The sequence below is a fragment of the Oryza glaberrima genome, chromosome 7, assembly GCF_000147395.1.
Source record: "Oryza glaberrima chromosome 7, OglaRS2, whole genome shotgun sequence".
In the NCBI taxonomy this organism is placed as follows: Eukaryota; Viridiplantae; Streptophyta; class Magnoliopsida; order Poales; family Poaceae; genus Oryza; species Oryza glaberrima.
This window is the reverse complement of record NC_068332.1, coordinates 3,053,522-3,074,486: the sequence shown is the minus strand read 5'-3', so window position 1 is coordinate 3,074,486 and position 20,965 is coordinate 3,053,522. Positions and strand designations below refer to the sequence as shown.

The 20,965-nt window shown below is 41.2% G+C and overlaps 1 protein-coding gene across 1 annotated transcript; it reads left to right on the top strand.

The window, feature by feature from the left end:
• Positions 1-9,852: 9,852 nt before the first annotated feature.
• Positions 9,853-10,856, top strand: LOC127780748 (zinc finger protein GIS3-like). Its single transcript, XM_052307696.1, has one exon. The coding sequence runs from the start codon at positions 9,986-9,988 to the stop codon at positions 10,565-10,567; it is 582 nt and encodes a 193-aa protein (XP_052163656.1). The 5' UTR covers positions 9,853-9,985; the 3' UTR covers positions 10,568-10,856.
• Positions 10,857-20,965: the final 10,109 nt, after the last annotated feature.

Here is a 20,965-nt window from a genome sequence, read left to right as displayed (position 1 = left end):
GTTGGATATACACTCTTAATGCATGCATATATATATATATATATATATATATATATATATATATATATATATATATATATATATATATATATATATATATATATATATATATATATATATATATATATATATGTCATCCATAAATGGACCTATAGAAAGACATATCTAGTTAGAGTGTACTACTTAGTTTGGCACATGGATAACACACATGTCATGGAGTGACTAATCTTAGAATTTTTGTGATGAATCCTTTGCGTGGAGGATAGCTATAACCATCTCCAATGGGTGTATGATATATTGCCACCACATTATAGATATCTATGGAACAATATCAACCTACATTCTCTGCATTTTAGGCATGTTGGTGTGACATGTACTATATTCTCAGTTCATTTTATAAAATAATCTAGATAAAATTATGTCCAGATTCGTAGTCAAGAGTTGATTTATTTTGAGAAATATATCTTTTAAGATATCTTTTTAGGATGTGGCGGCATGTACAATGAACAAAGTCTCTCAAGTTTTACATGTACTCACAATTATATGGATTGAATTGAAGTTGATACTAGCTTGATTTACTAGCATAATTGAAACCATGTGTTTTGATGTGACACGTGCCAAAAAAAAAAGACCTGACCCAATGGGGTTTTCTATAAGAAATAGAAAAATCATCACTCTTCCCTCTCTTGCTTCTATCTCTGTCTGCATTCGCTTATACCTCCATGAAAAGGAAAAGGGGAAGAAAGCGAGGCACCTGTGATGACGTGATGTTGCCCTGGAGAAGAACCACCAGGCGTCCTCAGAGTTGTTGTCGTAGGTCCGTCAGGCGAGGCATCGCCGTTGCCAAATCCGTTGCCATCGCCATCACGAATCCACCCTCGAGCACCTCCGCGGTGATCGGAGAAGAGCCACCGACCGCCGCTGGATGCGCCCGCGGGCGACGCCGCAACTGTTGTCGTTGGATCCATCGCGCAAGGCGCTGCCGTTGCCAAATCCGCCCGCGAACATTGTTGTTGTCGCTCGGATCCGCCCACGAGCACCACTGTGGTGATAGGAGAAGAGCCACCAAGTGCCGATGGATGCACCTGCGTGAGCCACCACCGCTGCCGTCGCATGAGACGCTGCCGCCATCGTTGCTCCACTCGTTAACATTAAAACTGAAAGAAGAAGTGACGAGCGGAGTCGACAAATTACAGAGGAACTAGGAGATGGGTGAACAGTGAACCCATTATAGAGTCCAAAAAGGTTTCAAAACATTGTGGCATTTAGAAAATAACCAAAGTTTATTGATACAGGGCCCACCCATAAAAGGCTATTTCACTTTGCTTAATTAGCCAAAAATCTACTGAACGAACGAATCTAGTAACAAATTAAGTGTGCACGTTTGCAGCTAGCTAAGTTAAACAGAGGTTGAGTATTTGACCGTCCTAGAGGTTGAAGAAGATGCATGATATACATTTATCCCATGGAAACGAGTGGAAGGAGACGGAGTTGGTATTTACACGCATGCATATTTGCTGAGTAGCAACAAAAGCTGAAAAGTGGCCGTGCTGACTGGCATCCTGCTGGCTGACGACTGAGCTAGTGAGACGAGCACTCGCTGACAAATGGAAGTGGGGCCCATGGGAGGATGAGGAGGACCTGCCACGTGGGCGGCTGTGTCGGCTCCGAGGCTCTGGTGGGCCCCCACCAGTATCCTTTCTGTCGGGAAGGTGGGCCCCCATTAGTAAGCTGAGCTGCCGTGTGGTTGACCGTGTCCATGTTTGACTATATATCTCTATCTCTTGGATGTTTTGACTGTACTGTCAGACGGCTCCACGTCAGCATCGCATGTCATAGGAGGATGCAAGGATGGACGGATGGATGGAATGAACGGATTAAGATTGTCAACTAAGCGATCATGTTCTTCTCTAACATTACTGGAAAAAGTGTTTTTCTCCCAGTTTATAACCCCTCTAACCGAGAGTATGAATCCGGGACTAAATATGGGTATCTTTAATCCCAGATGAAATAACCGGGACTAAAAATCCATCTTTAGTCTCGGTTGGTGTTGCCCGCGCCTGGTCACCATTTTTTTTCTTTTTTTTTCCATTGCTTCTTTTTTATTTTCCAAATCAAGTTGCTCCTTCCCAAATCACAAATCACATACATCACAGATTATACATCACAAATTCTCAAAAAAAACATCTCAAATTCTAAAATAAATACATCATAGATTCAATGAATCACAAATTGGAAAAAAAATTCTCAGATCCAATGTATCACGAATTCTTAAAAAAAATAAGAAGAAAGAACAAGAAACTGCCGCTACCGCCTCCCGCCTCCCCTCCGGCAGAGGGGAGGGCGCCGCCACCTGCCGGCTCCGCCCTCCGCGCCTTTATAGTGTGTCTGAATCATATTTTGTAATAATTGGCTGTAACTCTAGGAGAAAAGACGGAGATTCTATTCCATTATCTAATATTTTCCAAACTATCTAGTACTCCCTCCGGTTTCATATTAATTAACGTTTTAAACAAGGTTTAGGTCAAACTTTTATAACTTTGACCATCAATAACTTTAAAAATATTTAGTTTAAAGGAACTAGAACAACATATATAGATTTGTTTTTTAAAGCACTATAATAAAAGTAAAAATACATTTATTTATTATATATATTATAATAGAAAAATAATGTTAAAAATATATTTTGTAGACCGTATCATTGTCCAAAACATCAATTAAAATGAAACTGGAGGGAGTAACCTTTAGGTATCATTCACCTCGAAGTTATCAATCTTAATTTTTATTGAAACTCATTGAAATGCTTATATTTATGGAGATGGGAGTAACATATAATTAATATTTGCAGATATAGTATGTGGATGGTAGTACGCATATGTACGCGTCGTGCAATGTGCGTAACAGCGTATACAGGGTAGCAGCTAGCATGGAGAATACCGAATACGTGTACTATGCAACAAGTAGGGAGATATGAGTATATGACCAAATTAGTCCTTAGGAGATGATAAACCTTATGAGAAGAGGAGAAAGCTTCTTTTTACTCAAAAAGGGCTCCAAGCCCAACTTGATCGTTACAGCACACGAATTAAACCCATGATTAACATTAGCCGAACTCAAGGCCCACTTATTGTAAATCTACCTCGAATCGGCCTAGCATGGAAAAGTTCACTTTGGCTCCCTCACCCATAGGCCGATTTTAATTTGCATCCTTCACTCACAAAACCGGTATAGAGACTACCTCAACTGTTGAAACCAGATTATATTTGCCTCCCTGACCGGTTTTGGTGTTGGTTTCATCCCACATGACACTTGGTTCTGGTCTTTTTAGGTGACATGGCACGTGCCATTTCAATTTGGAAAAAAAAAATCAAAAGGCCTATATGCCATCCTCTCTCTCTTCCACATGCGCTCACGGTCGTTTGTTGCGATATTCTGGATTAGATATTGATGGGCTTTGTTCATGTGTTTTGATGAGCTATCCTTATGCATGCAGGGCCCACTGGTGAGATTCATTCCACCACTTTGGCCTCGCTTAATGTCAGCCCCCACCCTCCCCAACCCATAGGTGCATATTTTGCCTGGCCCATAGGGACAAGCTTCGCACCCATCGAGAAAATTGTCACCCTTACTCTCAGCTTTAGCGGTTTTCTGTCGGTGTTGGATCCAAGTGAATTAGGACCCACTTATCGAACAAGCCATCATCAATGTCTTATTCTCTCTCCCTTCATCGAAAGTGAGCTCTAACACTAACTCGCACCATGTGTTTCACTATGTAGGTCAAAACAACCGTATCAAATGCGATGAGGGACATCTCCACACACACACACAAAAACCAATGAGGGATGAGCTCCGATTGCAAGTTCAATTTGAGAGAAACATATTTTAGTCAATTTTAGAGTTGAGCGTGACAAACTAAGCTAAGAGTAGAGGAGGAGAAAGAGAACTTTTTCCAAGGACAGAACCAGTATATAGGCTTCACCCTCGAGATAGGATATATAGATTCCATATATATGCAGACATATAGTAGATGGTAGCTTGCAACAAGCTGGTGGGTAAGGAACAACATCCGACCACATCATTGGAATGTAGTACTCAACTACTGTACGTGAGTTGGAGAAGCATAAATACCCCAAGCAAACTGTATGTCCTCCAACCTAATTAAGCTAGGTGAACCTGATGAGGTGCTAATTAATTAATTTTTTGTTATGTTTACATGGATTCCATGGAGCCCTCTCGTCGTCGTCTACCTCCAGCTTCATTGGAACTTGCAGGTGTGTGGCTGTTCTCGCAGTGGTCGATCTAGCTATATATCTAGAGGGACACGGGGGTACAGTACTATATAGTCGTTAACGACTTTTCTGCCCAGGCCCCCAAAAGTTGGACGGATCAGTAGCAAACATTATGATTTAATGGGAACACATAAGAAACTATAGATGGAGAAGTTGCAACGGGTAAAAACGAATATATGATATTACAACCCTGTCCTAGGCAACTAAGGGTAAAAACGATTTTTCAGTGATATATTAAGAGAATAAAAGCTAAGCAATAAATTAAAATATTAGGATCGCTATATATAGATTATAATTAAAAAAGTTAATGAAAATATTTTCTGGGTTTTGGGCTGAAAGACTTCCTTCCTTTTCAGCTCTAGGACAGTCCACTACCTCCCTTCATTTGGCCTACTTCCCTATGACCCAGGGGGACAAGTAGAGCCGTAAGCCCAGCTCGCACCATCCACTACCATCTTCAACCTCCCGAAGATAGTCCTGTGCCAGTACGGTTGTCTGTTACCCAAAATTGGTTGAACGGATTTTTGCAATCAAATTGGAGGAGAAAACACACTATCGATACGGCGGCGGCGGGAGGCGTGCAGCGAACGGATCGGATTAAAAAACCGGATGAGTAAAACAAAACACACACGGGAGAAAAAATGGCGACAACAAAAAATTGACCAAAAAAAACCAAAAGCGCCCAAGAGGCGCGCGGTGAACCGATCGGAATAAAAAAACCGGACGAAAAAACCAAAAGTGTTAGCGCTTGGGCAAAAAAAACTCTTTCGCGTGCAAAAAAAATGTCAGGAAAAAAACCGGTGTCAAAAAAACAAAACGGACTTTTTTGTTTTTCTTTACTGGCGAGAGTTTTTTTTTCCTTTTTTTAGGAGTCGGACATTTTTTTACGATGACATGTTTATTTATCGACGATAGAAGCTTTTTTATCGCTTTTTGAGTCGGACTTTTTCTTTTCTTTTTTTACCTATTTGAGTTGGACCTTTTATTTTCTTTTATTACAGACGAAGGGAATTCCCTTTTTTTTAAAGTAGTAGAGATAGAGATTAAAACCGAAACATAAAATTATTACAACCGATTCAAACACGAATAACGTACCAAAGCACCGCTAAAAACATATTCAATTTTTTATGATAGTAGACATGAAGAATCACCGAAAATCCAGGTACGTATACCACACGAATAATAGAAAACGAGAACATGAGTAGCTCAACTGATGTCAAGTCTTATGATGGAATCTGTCCATCTAAATTTAAATAGTAGATTTCCAATCTATTTAAACATGTGCTAGCTAGGACATTGGTGCAAGTGTGGTGTGTGCATGATCAAGCTAATGCATGTGCACGTCTTTTAAAAACAAAACAAAACAAAACAAAAGGAAAACATCAACACTATGAGATACTACCATACATCGTCCTACTCAAAAGTTCTTTCCCTCGACAACGATTGCAAACTTTGTGCAGAAGAAACCGTGCAATTGTCTCACACACGCTTTTAGAAAAAAAGAAAATCTCTCCCAGTTCAAACGAATACGATCGATCGAAATCTGTTTGTTATGTTGACATGCATCATCCTGTATGCCCATGGTGACATTTCGTCATATGTTGTTGGGCTCACTTAATTAGGTTTGCAAAAACCAAACTAATTAATCAATAGAAATGTGCTCGATCAGTGCAAATTTAACAAATTGGCCATTTAAAAAAAACTTACATCAAATGTAGACAGTGTAAAAAACTGCTACAAAAATTGAATGCGAGCTCCCATCAATCCCTTTGACGCTGAACTTCAACAGGCTGGCACAGGCCAGCATGACACCTCATGTCCATGTGGCGTTCAAGTCGATCCCCTCATCTACATGGTAGTCTGGTCCTCAACGGCACCAACCGCGTCGGTGGTGCCAACGGGTCGGGTGCTGAGGCGTAGAGCTCAGGGCGAAGTGGTTGGTGTGGAGGACCTGTCACGTAGGCGAGGGATATCAGCTCAGGAGCCATGTGAAAATAGGGGTTAGCGTCAACGTGTCTCTCATTGGTCCATTGAAGCGTACAACGCACGCAAAAAGGGTCTAACCTCTAAGCTTGCCATCCTTTTTTTTTAAATTATTTTATCAAAATAAGTTTATGAAAATAGCCAATTCATCAAATTAATTTTCAGATGTTGTCACATACGTACGTTTCATCGTCTGAGGGTAGATGTCGTCAAAACCGAGAGACAAAGACAAGAGCGCACTGTAGCAATTGTCTGGGCGGGCCCACCTCCACCAATGGAGGAGCAACCAGTGGGGCCCACGTACGGGATGCTGTGCCGGTGGCCAAGTGGCCAAGTGGAGCTGCCACCTAGTACGATCGAGCATCAGACACTGTGCATCTTGTTGGCGATAGATAGTTAAGCTCAAAATCATTAATTAATTCTCATTCAGTTGTCACTGTGTTATCGATCTTACTGAGTTGGTTTGGGCTTATCCAACTATATATGGTTTATTTAGGAACATTCAAGCTGATCAGCGTATGTAATTTTTTGATAAATTATATATGTTTTGATTTTGTTATGATCTTGGTTATCGGCAAAACCGCGCTGGAGAGAGTGTTTTTTTTGGGAAAATTTGAAACAAACAACTATGATGATGCTTTAAAAATATAATGTGAAGAACCTATACAGGTGAAGAATTAAGGGCTGCAGCTTTCTTGTGGTTTTGGCAAAACCTTTTCATCAATTCAATTTTCTTAATTTGGTACGTACGTGTGGCTTTAATTTGATTCATGTACCTTTCGTATGTACTAGAATTTTCTGGAAATTGAACTTCTTCACATGAAAATTCCTGTATTGCATGTCCCAGAAAGCTTCGATCACTGTACAATATAATTAACACGAGAGAATCTTACTTAGCTTACCACCTGTTCATCATGTGATGCGTATCAACCGAGGGCCCATCGAGCGGCAAACTGGACAAAAAGATGGGTCTATTTAGAAGGTACTACGTATTGTTTTTTAGCTTTAGTTTATAAGCCAGAGAAATGTGTGCGAGGTAAAAAGAATAATTCTATTTAAGGTGACTTTATAGTTCTACCTACAGTAGTTACGATCGAAAAGGAGGGAAATTAAATAGCTAAATTGAAGTTCAAAATTTTAGGAATTTCATTTCCTTTGTACAATCTCAAATAGATCGACCGTACGTCTCTAGCTAGTTCTCTACACACGATGGATTGGGACAAGAAACAGTTTAAGATATTAATGCAAGCTAAATATACATATTTTAATTTCTTTAGCAAATATTAGGACTCAGAATTTTTTCAATGCCTTTTCTCGAATTTCTGCAATTATCTAGTTGACCGAATTTCGATTTTTTTTAATGAAAACAGCAGGGGAGGCACCGCTGTTGATTTTACTTTATTAATAGAGAAGAGAAAACAAAGCAATGCAAAATTACAACAACATAATCTAATTCTTGACTACATCCTTATCTCTCGTTCAACCTAAACAATACCAGAAGAAAGTGCCCCTTAAGATCAGTTGCTTCCAAGAAGATAAAAAGAGGGTGGCTTATTAGAGAAAATGAAGCTATTCATTTGCTTCCAAATATTTCAAGCTCTTAAAAAGAATTTTCTTCATAAAACATTGAGAATTGCTTCCATCGTTGGGGATAGTTCAGATTTAATGACGTATCCCAGAAAATACCCAAAGTTGGGAATTGCTTCGATTTCCCAACTCATCCGATTGGTTGAAATTTTTCGGATTCCTATGCCTTGGAAGTTGCTTAAAAAAAATACTTACTCCCTTTATCCCAGAATATAAAAAAATCATCGCACCTAAAACTTAATTACTATAGTCTAAAAGTTAATTACCATATTCTTAAACGGATGTAGTATATTCTTTTACAAAGTTCAAATATTGCTATAATTAAAGTTCATATTTACTTATGTATCCTTTGTTGGAGAAGAATCAACTTGCTTACGAATATGGATAGAGACGTAAATTACACGATGCACGATGGATAGGGAAAATGAACAGTTACAGAGATTAATACGAGAGCTAGCTTATCGCGGCATTATCAGTGATGCCTCGAGGAAAACTGTGAAAGCATCATCATTCCGTACGTTCGTCTTTGTCGTGGTCGATATCATGGCGTACCATACCAGCAGAAGAAGCAGCCGCTAATTATCTTGCAGCCCAGGTGATTTAAATTAATCCACTGTGTGTTAGTACTTGGGAAGGACGGCATACACAGTAGCTGCAGCTTGTGAGTGATGAGTACTAGGAGTACTGGGCAAATTAAGTACTTCCCCCGTTCCAAAAGAAATTAACCTAGCAGAAAATTTATCCTTATGTCCAGATACATTATCCTAAAAAGGGTCAAAGGTTAATTTCTTTTATAATGGAGGGAGTATAGATCGATTGATTGTATCCCTACATGTAGTATAGGTAAATACTCCATCCGTCTTAAAAAAATTCAACCTAAGTATGAACTACAAATCTGGACAAATTAAGGGCTGTCCAGAGTCGTTGGGACTTGGGAGAGGTCAAGTTGGCTTTTTTTTTTTTTTTTTTATGGAGGAGGAGTAATTGGCTAAGAAAATTACAGCATGTTCGGTAGGTGTGCTTGTTGGTAACTTCATCCATGATCTGTTTTAACTACGTGAACGGTTTTGGGATTTTAATTTGTTCCCATATAATTAAATAGATGTTTTTAGGACTCTTTGACTAAGCAATATTCTAAAATATTGCTGCACGTGCAAACCTATTATATTATTGTAGTAATAGCAAAAAAGAAGACACCGCATTCGATTTGAACGCTTCAAAATTATCACATTAATAGGATGAAGAAAATAAAAAGTAATCCGCTAAATCATGGTAGCGCTAAATTATTACCGTGTATATTGATAACGCTGTACTATATTTTAAATCCAGGTTAGTTTAAGTCTCGACTACACTTTCAATTTCCAACTACCGCTCACTCGTATTCCACGCTTATATTTTCTAAACTACTAAATGGTGTGTATATTTAGAAAGAAAATACAGAAAAGAGTCTTTAACAAATCATATTAATTTATTTTTTTAAGTATTTCAAGCTAATACTTAATTAATCGTACCCCAATCATCATTGCACTATACGTGCCACAAAATAAGGGTTCCACGAAAACAAGAAAGCCTAGTCACCTCTTCTTCCCTCGTAAAGATATACTCAGGGCCTATTTAGTTGGTGCCTGTTTAGTTGGTGAAATGAAAATTTTTAGGTGTCATATCGGACGTTTGACTGGATGTCGGAAAGGGTTTTCGGAGATGAATAAAAAAACTAATTTCATAACTCGCATGGAAACCGCGAGATGAATCTTTTGAGCCTAATTAACCCGTCATTAGCACATGCGGGTTACTGTAGCACTTATGTCTAATCATAGACTAATTAGGCTCAAAAGATTCGTCTCGCAATTTACATGCAAACTGTGCAATTAGTTTTTCTTTTTTATCTTTATTTAATGCTCTATACATCTGTCAAAGATTCGATGTGATATTTTTTGGAAAAGTTTTTGTGGAACTAAACAGCCTCTCAGTATACATAAAAATGGATGGATGATTCGCACAGTCTCCCATGAAGTTGTAGTAGTTGTGCTGCCACTGATGCAAGGAGTACCCTTGCTTCCCAAATATAGGAAAAGCTCCATCTCCATTAATCGATCGATTAAGTGCTAGCAATATTATATTCTTTCATGGAGATGGAGCCTTGTCGTCGTCACGACGGCGGCGGCGGCGGCGGTGGCCGCCGCAGCTCGCGGGTGTTCGAGTGCCTCTTCTGCGACAAGACGTTCCACAAGTCGCAGGCGCTGGGCGGCCACCAGAACGCGCACAAGAAGGACCACCGCGTCGCCGCCGCCGGCGACTGGGACCCCTACTACGTCCACGGCAACGGCATCCATCCCGCCGCCGCCGCCGCCGCCACCGCGGCGCGCGACCCGTACGCCGGCTATCCTGCCGCGTCGACGACGATGCCGCTTCCGCCCGTCGCCGGCGGCCGGACGACACCCCACGGCGCCGTCGTGACGGCGCCCGGGCTGGTCTTCGCGGCGACGTCGCGGCCACTGAGGCCGCTCCCGCACGGGCACGGCGTCGCCGCCGCCGGCTCCGGCGGCTGGCATGACATTCGCGCGTGGCCGGTGATGGAGTACTCCGTCGACGACGGCGCCGCCTCCTTCTTCAGAGCCTCCCGGAAGGACGGAGGAGACGCTACCGTCGACGACGTCGTCGTCGACGGCGGCGAGGTGGAGGTGCTCGACCTCGAGCTGAGGCTCTAGCTCGACGACGACGTACGACACAGATGCCTCTTCTTCTGTACTACCAGAACAAATATCTGGATCTAGAATCTACGTGATTTTAGAAATATTATTTTAGTACATCATATTATTAGTAAAAGTTGAGGGTTCATCTCGTTTTTTTCCACTTCTGTATATTTTAGCTGTATGCCTATGAGTAGAAGCCGGAGATGTAATCCATTTTCATTATCTAAAAAAGAAATCTAGATCGTCTTATTTGGTGGCTCTAATTTAATCACCTTGTGTTCATTGCTTGCTATACTTGCGAAGTACTCCCTCCGTTTCACAATGTAAGACTTTCTAGCATTATCCATATTCATATAGATGCTAATAAATCTAGATATTATTATATATATAGATTCATTAGCATCTATATGAATATAAAAAATACTAGAAAGTTTTATATTGTGAAACGGAGAAAGTAATAATAGATGCCATGGACTAATTAATCGTTTTGTTTTTGTTTGCAAGAGTGAGATATATGTCTCGTCGGTCTTTAAAATTGTATTGTGGTGTCACCTAGGTTTCTAATATGGTAAAATGTGCATTTAGATTTGTAATCTCGGATTAATATATTTATTGTAGGTCTAAGCCTTGTTTGACCGTGTGTATGACAACCGACATGGCGCTCCACACTGACATATATTGCATTCGGCCCCTTTTTAGCACACCATGGCAAAAAAAAAAAAAGTGTACCTTCTCCTTTTCCGCTACAATGGATAGAAATTTCTATTATGATTTATCAAGTTTTTAATAGCTAACAGTTAATTACTCATCTACTAATGATCTGTCATGTTTTTTCGTGTGCATCCTCAACAGTTTGATCAAATGGGGCATGAAACCCTTGTTGTCCATATTATGCTGCATGTAAAAAGATAAATCCATCCACTTTCTCTTCTAAAGTCTAAACCAATCACAACATTCTTCCGTTTAATTCTACGTATTTTCTTAGTATCTATATCCAAGCCTTAAAAAGCTTTTCCTACAAAAGGCCACTTTGAAGAAATTACATATGTACATATATATGCTTCACGCGAGTATATATACATCCTCTCCCTAGAGATAGTAATTAACCTTGACTAATTAAAAATTGTTTTTTTTATATCAACCAGACACCATCATCTCCTATTCAATTTCTCTTTGTATTTCTCATTTCAATCAGTCACAACACAGTGCAGTACATATTCAATTTCACTAATCTTGTTGGTATCCGAGGGCCCGGCCGGCGGCGGTGAGGACGGCGGCGATGCCGCCGCAGAGAATCTCGCCTGAAGCAGAGACGACGACCGGACCTCGAGACGATCGACTGTCGATCGATCGATCAACTTGACGAGAACAGGTGACGATATGACAACCCCGGAGTGTACTGATCGATCGTACGTCCACTTGAATATATATGCACTGTATATACTGAAAGCACTGGTCGATCATCAACGACAGCTTACAAATGGTTATTGTAGGATCGAACAGAAGTAACCAAGCCTACCAAAGAGGGATGAATGGTAGATTATATCAGCGGAAGTCAAATAATCAAATCTTGATAGATCAAAATACACCCCAACATCCAAAAATCAATGGAATGTTAGAGTATATGGTAGTTAGAGTCATATTAGTATAGGATTGGTTTGTTTGGATTCCTTCCATATCTGTAATCCTTCATTATCTTCTCCCCATGTACTCTTATATATACCGACCCCCGAGGCTCAATACAATCGTGTCCCACGTTACGCAGTACATCTCTCCTGTACTATCCAACAGAACACACGTTTAGCGGTCTATCCAACCTACTAGGGTTGGTCTGACCGCAGGTTCGCTTGCGGTCTGACCGTTAGACTAAAATCAGCAAGACGATGCTTCTGTAAAAGTCGGTTTCTCTTAAACCAACCGTTGGATCGAGTTGCAAACTTGACAGAATAAACTAGGCAAACTAAGGAACAACTCCACCAAAGGGATTTTACAAACTAATAAACAGTTTAAGCGAAAACTCCCTCGAAAGTCAGCTGTCTCAGAATTTCAGCACTACATCTGAGCTAAACCTAAAACTTAAGCAAATTCGAATCTAGCAAGAACCAATCAATGAAACTTTCCAGATCTGATCTATGAAGTAGAAAGGTTTTGAATGGATTAACTTAAACAAAATAGCAGCAAAACGAACAATCACAAGTTAATGCCAAAACCAAATATAAACGTAAAACTTACGAAACTAGAATAAATCGTCGATGCCTTGACAATTGAATATAATCTTTATTGCTCAAGTATATTGTTCACAAGGTGTAATCACATCAACCCTCACAAGTTTCTCACGAAACTCTATCTAATGTCTTAAACTTGGCTTACCCTCTAGACATAATCTTCCTTTCTATTTATACCAAAATTCTCCTACTCAAAATAGAAGTACAACTCTGAGTGAAACCTCTATCCTTAATTACCAAATCAAATTAAAATCCTAAATTGTAATTCTCTCAACCTACAGCCGCAGGAAACCAATCCGACTGCCTCCATACCAGTCTAGCTTGGTCTCCTCTACGCCACGACGCCCTGCTGCTCCTGAGCCGACTCGGCTTGCCACTGCATGGATCAAGCCAGCCATCGACCAGGACACCATCCAGCCGAACCAATCACAGCTTCACATGTATATGCATGCATGCTAGCCCAACCAGCTGGCACACAGTACACATACACACGTACATACTCATACTCCCTCAGTCCCAAGAAAACGAATCTAGAATTAGATGTGATATATTATAATACAATAAATCTAGACAAAGATATCTCTAGATTCATAGTACTAGGATGTGTCACATCTAGTACTAGGTTGGTTTTTATCGGACAGAGGGATTACATCCATGCATTGATCATATATACATGCATGTACCAATTTCCTTCGCGAACACCGACGCTTGCACGCACTCCTTGTGAAGCCCGTTACGAAGATCTCACCCACACGATATACATCCACCGTGTGCCATCTTGTATCCAATTTAGTCACCCGGTGTGCCATCTCGTATCCAATTTAGTCACCTGGCATCCTTGACTGTTTGGACCTTAACTCCTTCCTGAGTCTATTCCCGATCTCCACTGTTGATTGAAGCTCAGGATAGGGATGGTTAGGATATGGATTGAACCTAAACCATTTTAAGTGAGTTCGTTGATCCATGGTTTAATAGGGTCGATCCACCATGAGTCCATTATATCAATAGGTTATCCATGGATATCCAAATGGATCGGCTACTCTTATTACATGTGGGTAAAACTCGGACCCAAAATTTTTAAACTCGCGTTCACACTATAAAAACTTATTGAATTCAGTTGAATTTTGGTGGGATAATTTATTGCACAGAGAAGCAACTTTGTATAAATTTTAAGCCCTTTATACAAGTGGGGCCCATGATGCATTACTAGGACCCAAAAATTCTAGTTATATGTGTGTAAAAGTCGGACCCAAAATTTTTGAACTCGCGTTCACACTATAAAAACTTATCGAATTCAGTTGAATTTAGGTGGGATTATTTATTGCACAGAGAAGCAACTTTGTGTAAATTTTGAGCCCTTTATACATGTGGGGCCCACGATGAGTTGCTAACACCCAAAAATTCTAGTTACATGTAAAACTCGAACCCAAAATTTTTAAACTCGCGTTCACACTATAAGAACTTATCGAATTCAGTCGAATTTTGTAGGAATGAATTATTATATAGCGAAGCAACTTTGTACAAATTTTTGAAACATTTATACATGTGAAGTCATTTTGGGTCGAACCCCTTGAACCTTAGGTTCTAATGGTTTGATCCGTTTGATCCATTTATATTTTTGGAGCAACCCTACAAATCCGTTAGGACAAATTTACGGATAGGTTTAGTGGATAAATGGATCGACCCTAACCATTCCCATCCTGAATTGAAGCTGACCTCCAAGAATGATAACAATCCGACCCAGGTGGGGTTGGCCGAGGCCCAACAAATTAAGGTAGCCCGGACCCCAACAGTTCTTAGGCACACCCACTCGGGAAAATGCCCAATCTCCCTAAAAGACTAGTCCAATAGGGGAAGGGTGGCTCTCCCTTTTAAGGTGGCTTCCTCCTCCCAAGCTAAGTCACACGGTCGCCCCGACTTTAGCGTCTTTGCCAGCGGGTAATAGTGGAGGATGTCCTCATCATTAATGATAACAATCTGGCTCAAGTGGGGTTGGCCGAGGCCCAATAACTTAAGGTTGCTCGGACCCCAACAGTTCATATGCACACCCACTCGGGGAAATGCCCAATCTCCCTAAAAGTCTAGTCCAATAGCTAGGGTGGCTCTCCCTTTTAAGGTGGCTTCCTCCTCCCAAGCTAAGCAATGTGGCCCAACAGTTCATATGCACACCCACTCGGGGAAATGCCCAATCTCCCTAAAAGACTAGTCCAATGGGGGAAGGGTGACACTCCCTTTTAAGGTGGCTTCCTCCTCCCAAGCTAGGGTGGCTCTCCCTTTTAAGGTGGCTTCTTCCTCCCAAGCTAAGCAAGGTGGGATTATTCAGAGGCTCACACGGTCGTCACCCGACTTTGGCGTCTTTGCCAGCAGGTAATAGTGGAGGATGTCCTCATCATTCCCACCCCTTAACAAGGGCCTAGCTCTGATACCAAATGATAACAATCCGGCCCAGGTGGGGTTGGCCGACGCCCAACAAATTAAGGTAGCCCGGACCCCAACAGTTCTTAGGCACCCCCACTCGGGGAAATGCCCAATCTCCCTAAAAGACTAGTCCAATAGGGGAAGGGTGGTTTTCCCTTTTAAGGTGGCTTTCTCCTCCCAAGCTAAGCAAGGTGGGATTATTCAGAGGCTCACACGGTCGCCGCCCGATTTTGGCGTCTTTGCCAGCGGGTAATAGTGGAGGATGTCCTCATCAAAGAATTCCGACTCTAGTCACCATCTCACATGGTATCCCGACCGCACTAACCTCTGCTCCTCTCTGAGTATAGTCCCGGTTCTCACCACTGACCAAGGCTGACGTCAAGTCACCTGCACACAATCAGACAAAACAACCATTTTCGAACACAGTATCACAACCTGACCCACATTAGTCACACGCACTCACACCAACATCCACACATATTTTCAATCCTAGTCATTGATTGAATCATTTGCATAGCTAATTGTTGATCGCAAATATTAATCATGACAATGATTTGACAGTTGCATGTAGACTTGGAGTAAATTAAGTGCAGTTTTCATTCTCAAGTATCATCTGCTGGAGTGTAATTAAAAATCAAAATTGGACAGTGTAAAGTGCTGTACATGCAATTTCGGATTGAGATTAATCCTGATTTGTAGATCGACTCCAGAGGATGTTTTCTTTCAGAGAACTATAAAATTTGTTACATTCTCTCAGCTACTATATGTAACCAGAAACAATTAATTAAGGCAAATATTCTCCTACATAATACTTAATATTTGTACTATATACCTCTATTCTAGAATATAAATATTTTTAGAGTTGGACACGGTTATTAAGAAAGTAGGTATAAGTGAATGATGGAGGGTTGTAATTGGTCGAGTAGTGGAGGTAGGTGGGAAAAGTCCTCCCTCCATACTCGTAAAGGAAATCGTTTAGGACACTATTTAAATCAAACCTTGAAAATATAAATCATGAATAACTCTCTCAAGTTATTGAATTTGAAAATATAAAAATTATATGAATAGTTTTGTCTTGAAAAATACTTTTATAAAGTATACATGTATCACTTTTCAATAAATATTTTTATAGAAACAAGAAGTCAAAGTTGTGTTTTAGAGACCGTGTGGTTGTTCAAAACGACTTCCTCTGTGATTATGGAGAGAGTACATAATGGAGGGTTGTGATTGGTTCGAAAGGGAATGTTGGTCGAAAAGTTGTTATAATTTGATATAAATCTTAAGGGAAAAAAGATGTTATATTTTAGGACGTAGGGAGTAGTAAGCAGAAGCAGAGATATGTATTAAGTTGTTTGCACCAGCCAGCTGCACCTAAAAGTCTAAACTGATAGAGAAAGGCGGGCAATTCACGTTATACACTCCAACACACCCCCTCACGCGAGACCCCCTCAAGTCTCAAGCGTGGAATATTAGGTCTCAAGCGTGCCACGCCCTAGGGTTAACAAAGTTTTCCCTTGGTCACTTCCCCTTTCTAATAGGCTACAAGCCTGCTAGGCTTTCATTATTCATGGGCTTCCAATGGGTTAGGCAAGCCGGGCCGCTGCGGAGCTTCGGAATTTTGGCGGAAATTACCGAACAAAACGGTTGGAAAAATATCCACCCCATTTCCACTACCGTTCTAGAAGTTACCATTTTCATTTTCAACACCGACTGAAACGGTCAGTGCAAACCAGAAACGACAGTCGAATATCTCAAAAATTTATGTACCGTTTTCACCCCTAGGTGGGCGAGACCATTGGATCAACCATATTCCCTTCATTTTATAACCCTTCTTTTGACTTTTTAAAGTCAAACTTATTTAGATTTAATTAAATTTATAGAAAAAATTAGCAACATCCAAAACACCAAATTAGTTTCATTAAATTTATCATTGAACATATTTTGATAATATGTTTGTTTTGTATTAAAAATGTTAGTACATTTTTCAAAATATTTGGTCAAGCTTAAAGAAGTTTGAGTAAAAATAGTCAAACGACATATAATATAAAACATAGTATTTATAAGGTTTATTTTTATTACCTATTGACTAGATTGCCACGTCGTTAAATTGTTATCATATGTGTGCCACGTAGGACTAATGCCCCTACCTCTAAATAAGTCAAGAAATGTAATTTGTTTGGTTTAAAAAATTGAGGAGATGCTTTTGTCCGGTAAGTTTAGGGGATAAATTGGACACAATAAATACTTGTGAGGTTAATTCAGGCTTGCCTACACTACTACACAACCGACTATTACTGGTATCGGTTTGGAACCACCCATAGGTACCGGTTTTCCAGTCGGTACCAATTTGGTGGTCCTAATGCCCAATCACATAGGTACCGGTTTTAGAATTGGCAGCTATAAAGATTATATGTGCCAGTTCTTACTCCACAACTGGTACATGTAGTATTGAACAAATAAAAAAAAAGAATCCGAGCCGCCGGCAGCCGGCCACCACCTCCTCCCCGGCCATCGCCACCACCACTTCACCACCTTCTACACCACCACCACCACCTCCACCTCCACTAGGGGTGAAAACGGATGAAATCGGTAGCATACCTTTGTAAACGACGCTCGATCGGCCGGTAATTGACCATATTTATCATTTTAAGTACTCAGTATGTCGACATTAATACGATGCAGAAAGAAATTAGAAAAAAAAATTATAAATAGCCAAAAACAGTACGGTCGGAAACAATACCCCTTATATGGAAATGTCGCTCGGTTGATCGGGAATTTCTGTGAACGTTTTCACCCCTAACTGCCACCACTGTCGCTGCTACGCTAGCCTTCTCCACCACCGGTGGCGTTGTTGGATGGAAAGGAGAAGGCAGCGGAGATGAGAGGAGAGGAGAGGATGGTTCGAGATGGCAGCGGCGATGACGACGCCGACAATGGTTGGAGCTGAGTTGCTGGCGAGGTGCAGATTCGGCGCCGCCACCTCGAGGTCCTCCAACGAGGCCACCGCGTTGCTGCCACATCGCCACCTTCTTTGCCACCACCGCTGCCACCACCATTTCGCTACCTCCACCTTGAGGCCCTCCACCGCTGCCACCACGAGGCCTCCGTCACCGAGGGCACCTCCACCGAGGCCACCGCGGAACCGCCTCTTCGCCTCGGGGGTCGCCATTGGTGCTCCATCTCGTTGCCTTGCTGCTGCCATAGAGAGGACAGGGTGGAAGCAACTCCAGGGGGAGGAGGAGGAGGGATGGCGGACGGAGGGAAGACGCGGCCGGCTCGGTGAGGGGAGGAGCTAGCAGAGAGGAAGATGGCGATAGAGAGAGACAGAGAGGCATCAGGAGATGGTTGGTAAGGATGGGTGGGTGGCGCAAGCAGTAGCTGGGTGGCGAAAAAATGTGATGGGTACAGTTTTTTCTAAAAAGTGGTACCTAAACTATAATATAGGTGTTGATTCTAAATTAACCATTAAATTACCAATAATATAGGTATTAGTTTTTTTATAGAACCGGTACCTATAGTTCCTTAAAGATACATAATAAATACACTGATGCCCATCAGCTCTTGACTTCTTCCCACCCTCCCTGCACCTTCTCCTCATCTCGCTCCCCACAATGCAGTTCTACAAGCTTGTTCCCCTCCTCACTCTCCCCGTTTGAACCCGTTACGGTGAAGGGAAGAGGGTGGCGGTGACAAGAACCAACCATTGGAAGGTGGCACATGGTGGCAACAACAACTAGGAGTGAAGAGAGGAGCCAACGGCGATGATGTCGGGCCTCAGGAAGGTGGATCTGCTAGCAGCGGACTCCGACATGATGGTGAACTCTGATGACAATGTGAACCTCTATGACGGCGTAGACCACAACGACCGTGGTGGGCTGGCTTGGGACCACCAGATCCGGTGGCAGTGGAGGACCTCGGCCTCGTTCCTCCTTGTCGAGCCACTTCCATAGAGCTCCTTTCTCCCCCCCGAGCCACCGCAGTGAAGCTCCTTTGTCCTCGTCAAGTCACCACTTTGGAGCTCCTTCTTCCGCACCAAGTCGCTGCCATGAAGCTCATTCCTCCACGCCGAGGCACCGCCATGGAGCTCCTTCCTCCTCATCGAGCCATTGTCATGGATCTCCTTCTTCTGCACCAAGCCACCACTGTGACACTCCTTCCCTCCGTGCACGAGCCACCACCGTGGAGCCGATGGTGAGATGCGTCTTGGGTTCGGCGGCTGATGGACCTAGAAGCCTGTCGTTTTTCTTGCGGTGAGCATGCTGGGATTGGAACAGATTTGGAGATTTGTTTTGTTTTGCATGATCAGCGGCATCGTTTTCAATCTTTTATTTGATTTGTTGATTGTGGAATTGCATTGCGAGGCCAGCATATCTGAATCGATGCTTGAATATGTAATTGCGGACTTGCATCACTAGGGCATATGCGAATCGCTTTTAATATGAATTTCTTTTATTTTACATTAGAGAATATTTTCTCTGGCGGTCCTCTTAAGGGAAGTACTTGCGAAAATTAATTTTTGCATACGATTTTCTTAAACCATGTACTCGATTCTCTTAAGCCATGCACTTGCATAAATAGCTGTCCCATGAATGCTGGTGAAAAAGCAAAGAGCAGTTGCTAGCCGGGCGCCCGGCCACCTGCAAAAAATGCTTCTTGGCTGTAAGAAAAAACGTTTTTTAAGTAGTGGATTAAGAGATTTTTTATAATAAAAAACAATAAAGTTACAATGTCATCTAACCTGAATGTTTAGAAAGCTATTGATAGTTGTTCAATTTTTTAAAAGTTTGGTTGTAGATATGTCTAAAATGACATATTCTCGTTTTATATTAATTTAGTTGGGCCGCGAAACCCAAATTAATTAGGCTGCGTTCGGGAGTGTTAGTTCCCAACCCCTCTCCCTCGTTTTCCGCGCGGACGTTTTTCAAACTGCTAAACGGTGTGTTTTTTTTAAAAAGTTTCTATACGAAAGTTGCTTTGAAAATCATACTAATTCATTTTTTAAAAAATAACAAATACTTAATTAATCATATAATAATTGCGTGCCGGGAGCCTTATCCTGGCGCTAGGATAGATGGTCCTCTTCTCTTACTCTCCCATTGTTCGGCCCAGTTATTATCATTTTTCCTTTTTTTTTCTTCTGTTCTTGGATATTTCCCGGTTCTTAATTATAATATTTTCCAAGACCAACCTCAAATGCATGCTTATAATAACTTCGTTCGTTATCAACAACGTATATAATTGCTGTCCAAATGGCCCATCATTATAATCTTGAGAAAATTCTTCATTTACCCCTTAAAATCAACAGCTTATTTTATTTGCCCTCACAAATTTAAACTGCATCCTCTCCTTTGCTTCTTCTTCTCTAATTTTGTCCCTATAATAATATGTCACTCAAAATTGCTAATAAAGTAAAAATGCGTATATATGTATATTACCATATGAAAAAAAATAAACATTCTTAATTGTCTCGAGTCCAATCACACGATGGAGCAGAGGTTATCTTCAAGAGTTCTTGTTTAGGAATTAACATGATGTCATGGATCGAGTCAATATGCGTCAGATTAATCAGTGGGTTACTCACTAATTGATGTGGTTATGGTTCACCAACCTCCCTTACCTAACACTGAGCTGGAATCTATTATTACCTGATAGTTTATTTTATTTTAATTTGCCCTCTCTTAGAATTGATGAATGCTGATGGCTACTGATTAACAGGTACACATCAGCCATAAATATTTCATACTCATTCTAAAATTAAGCTTCTCTACAT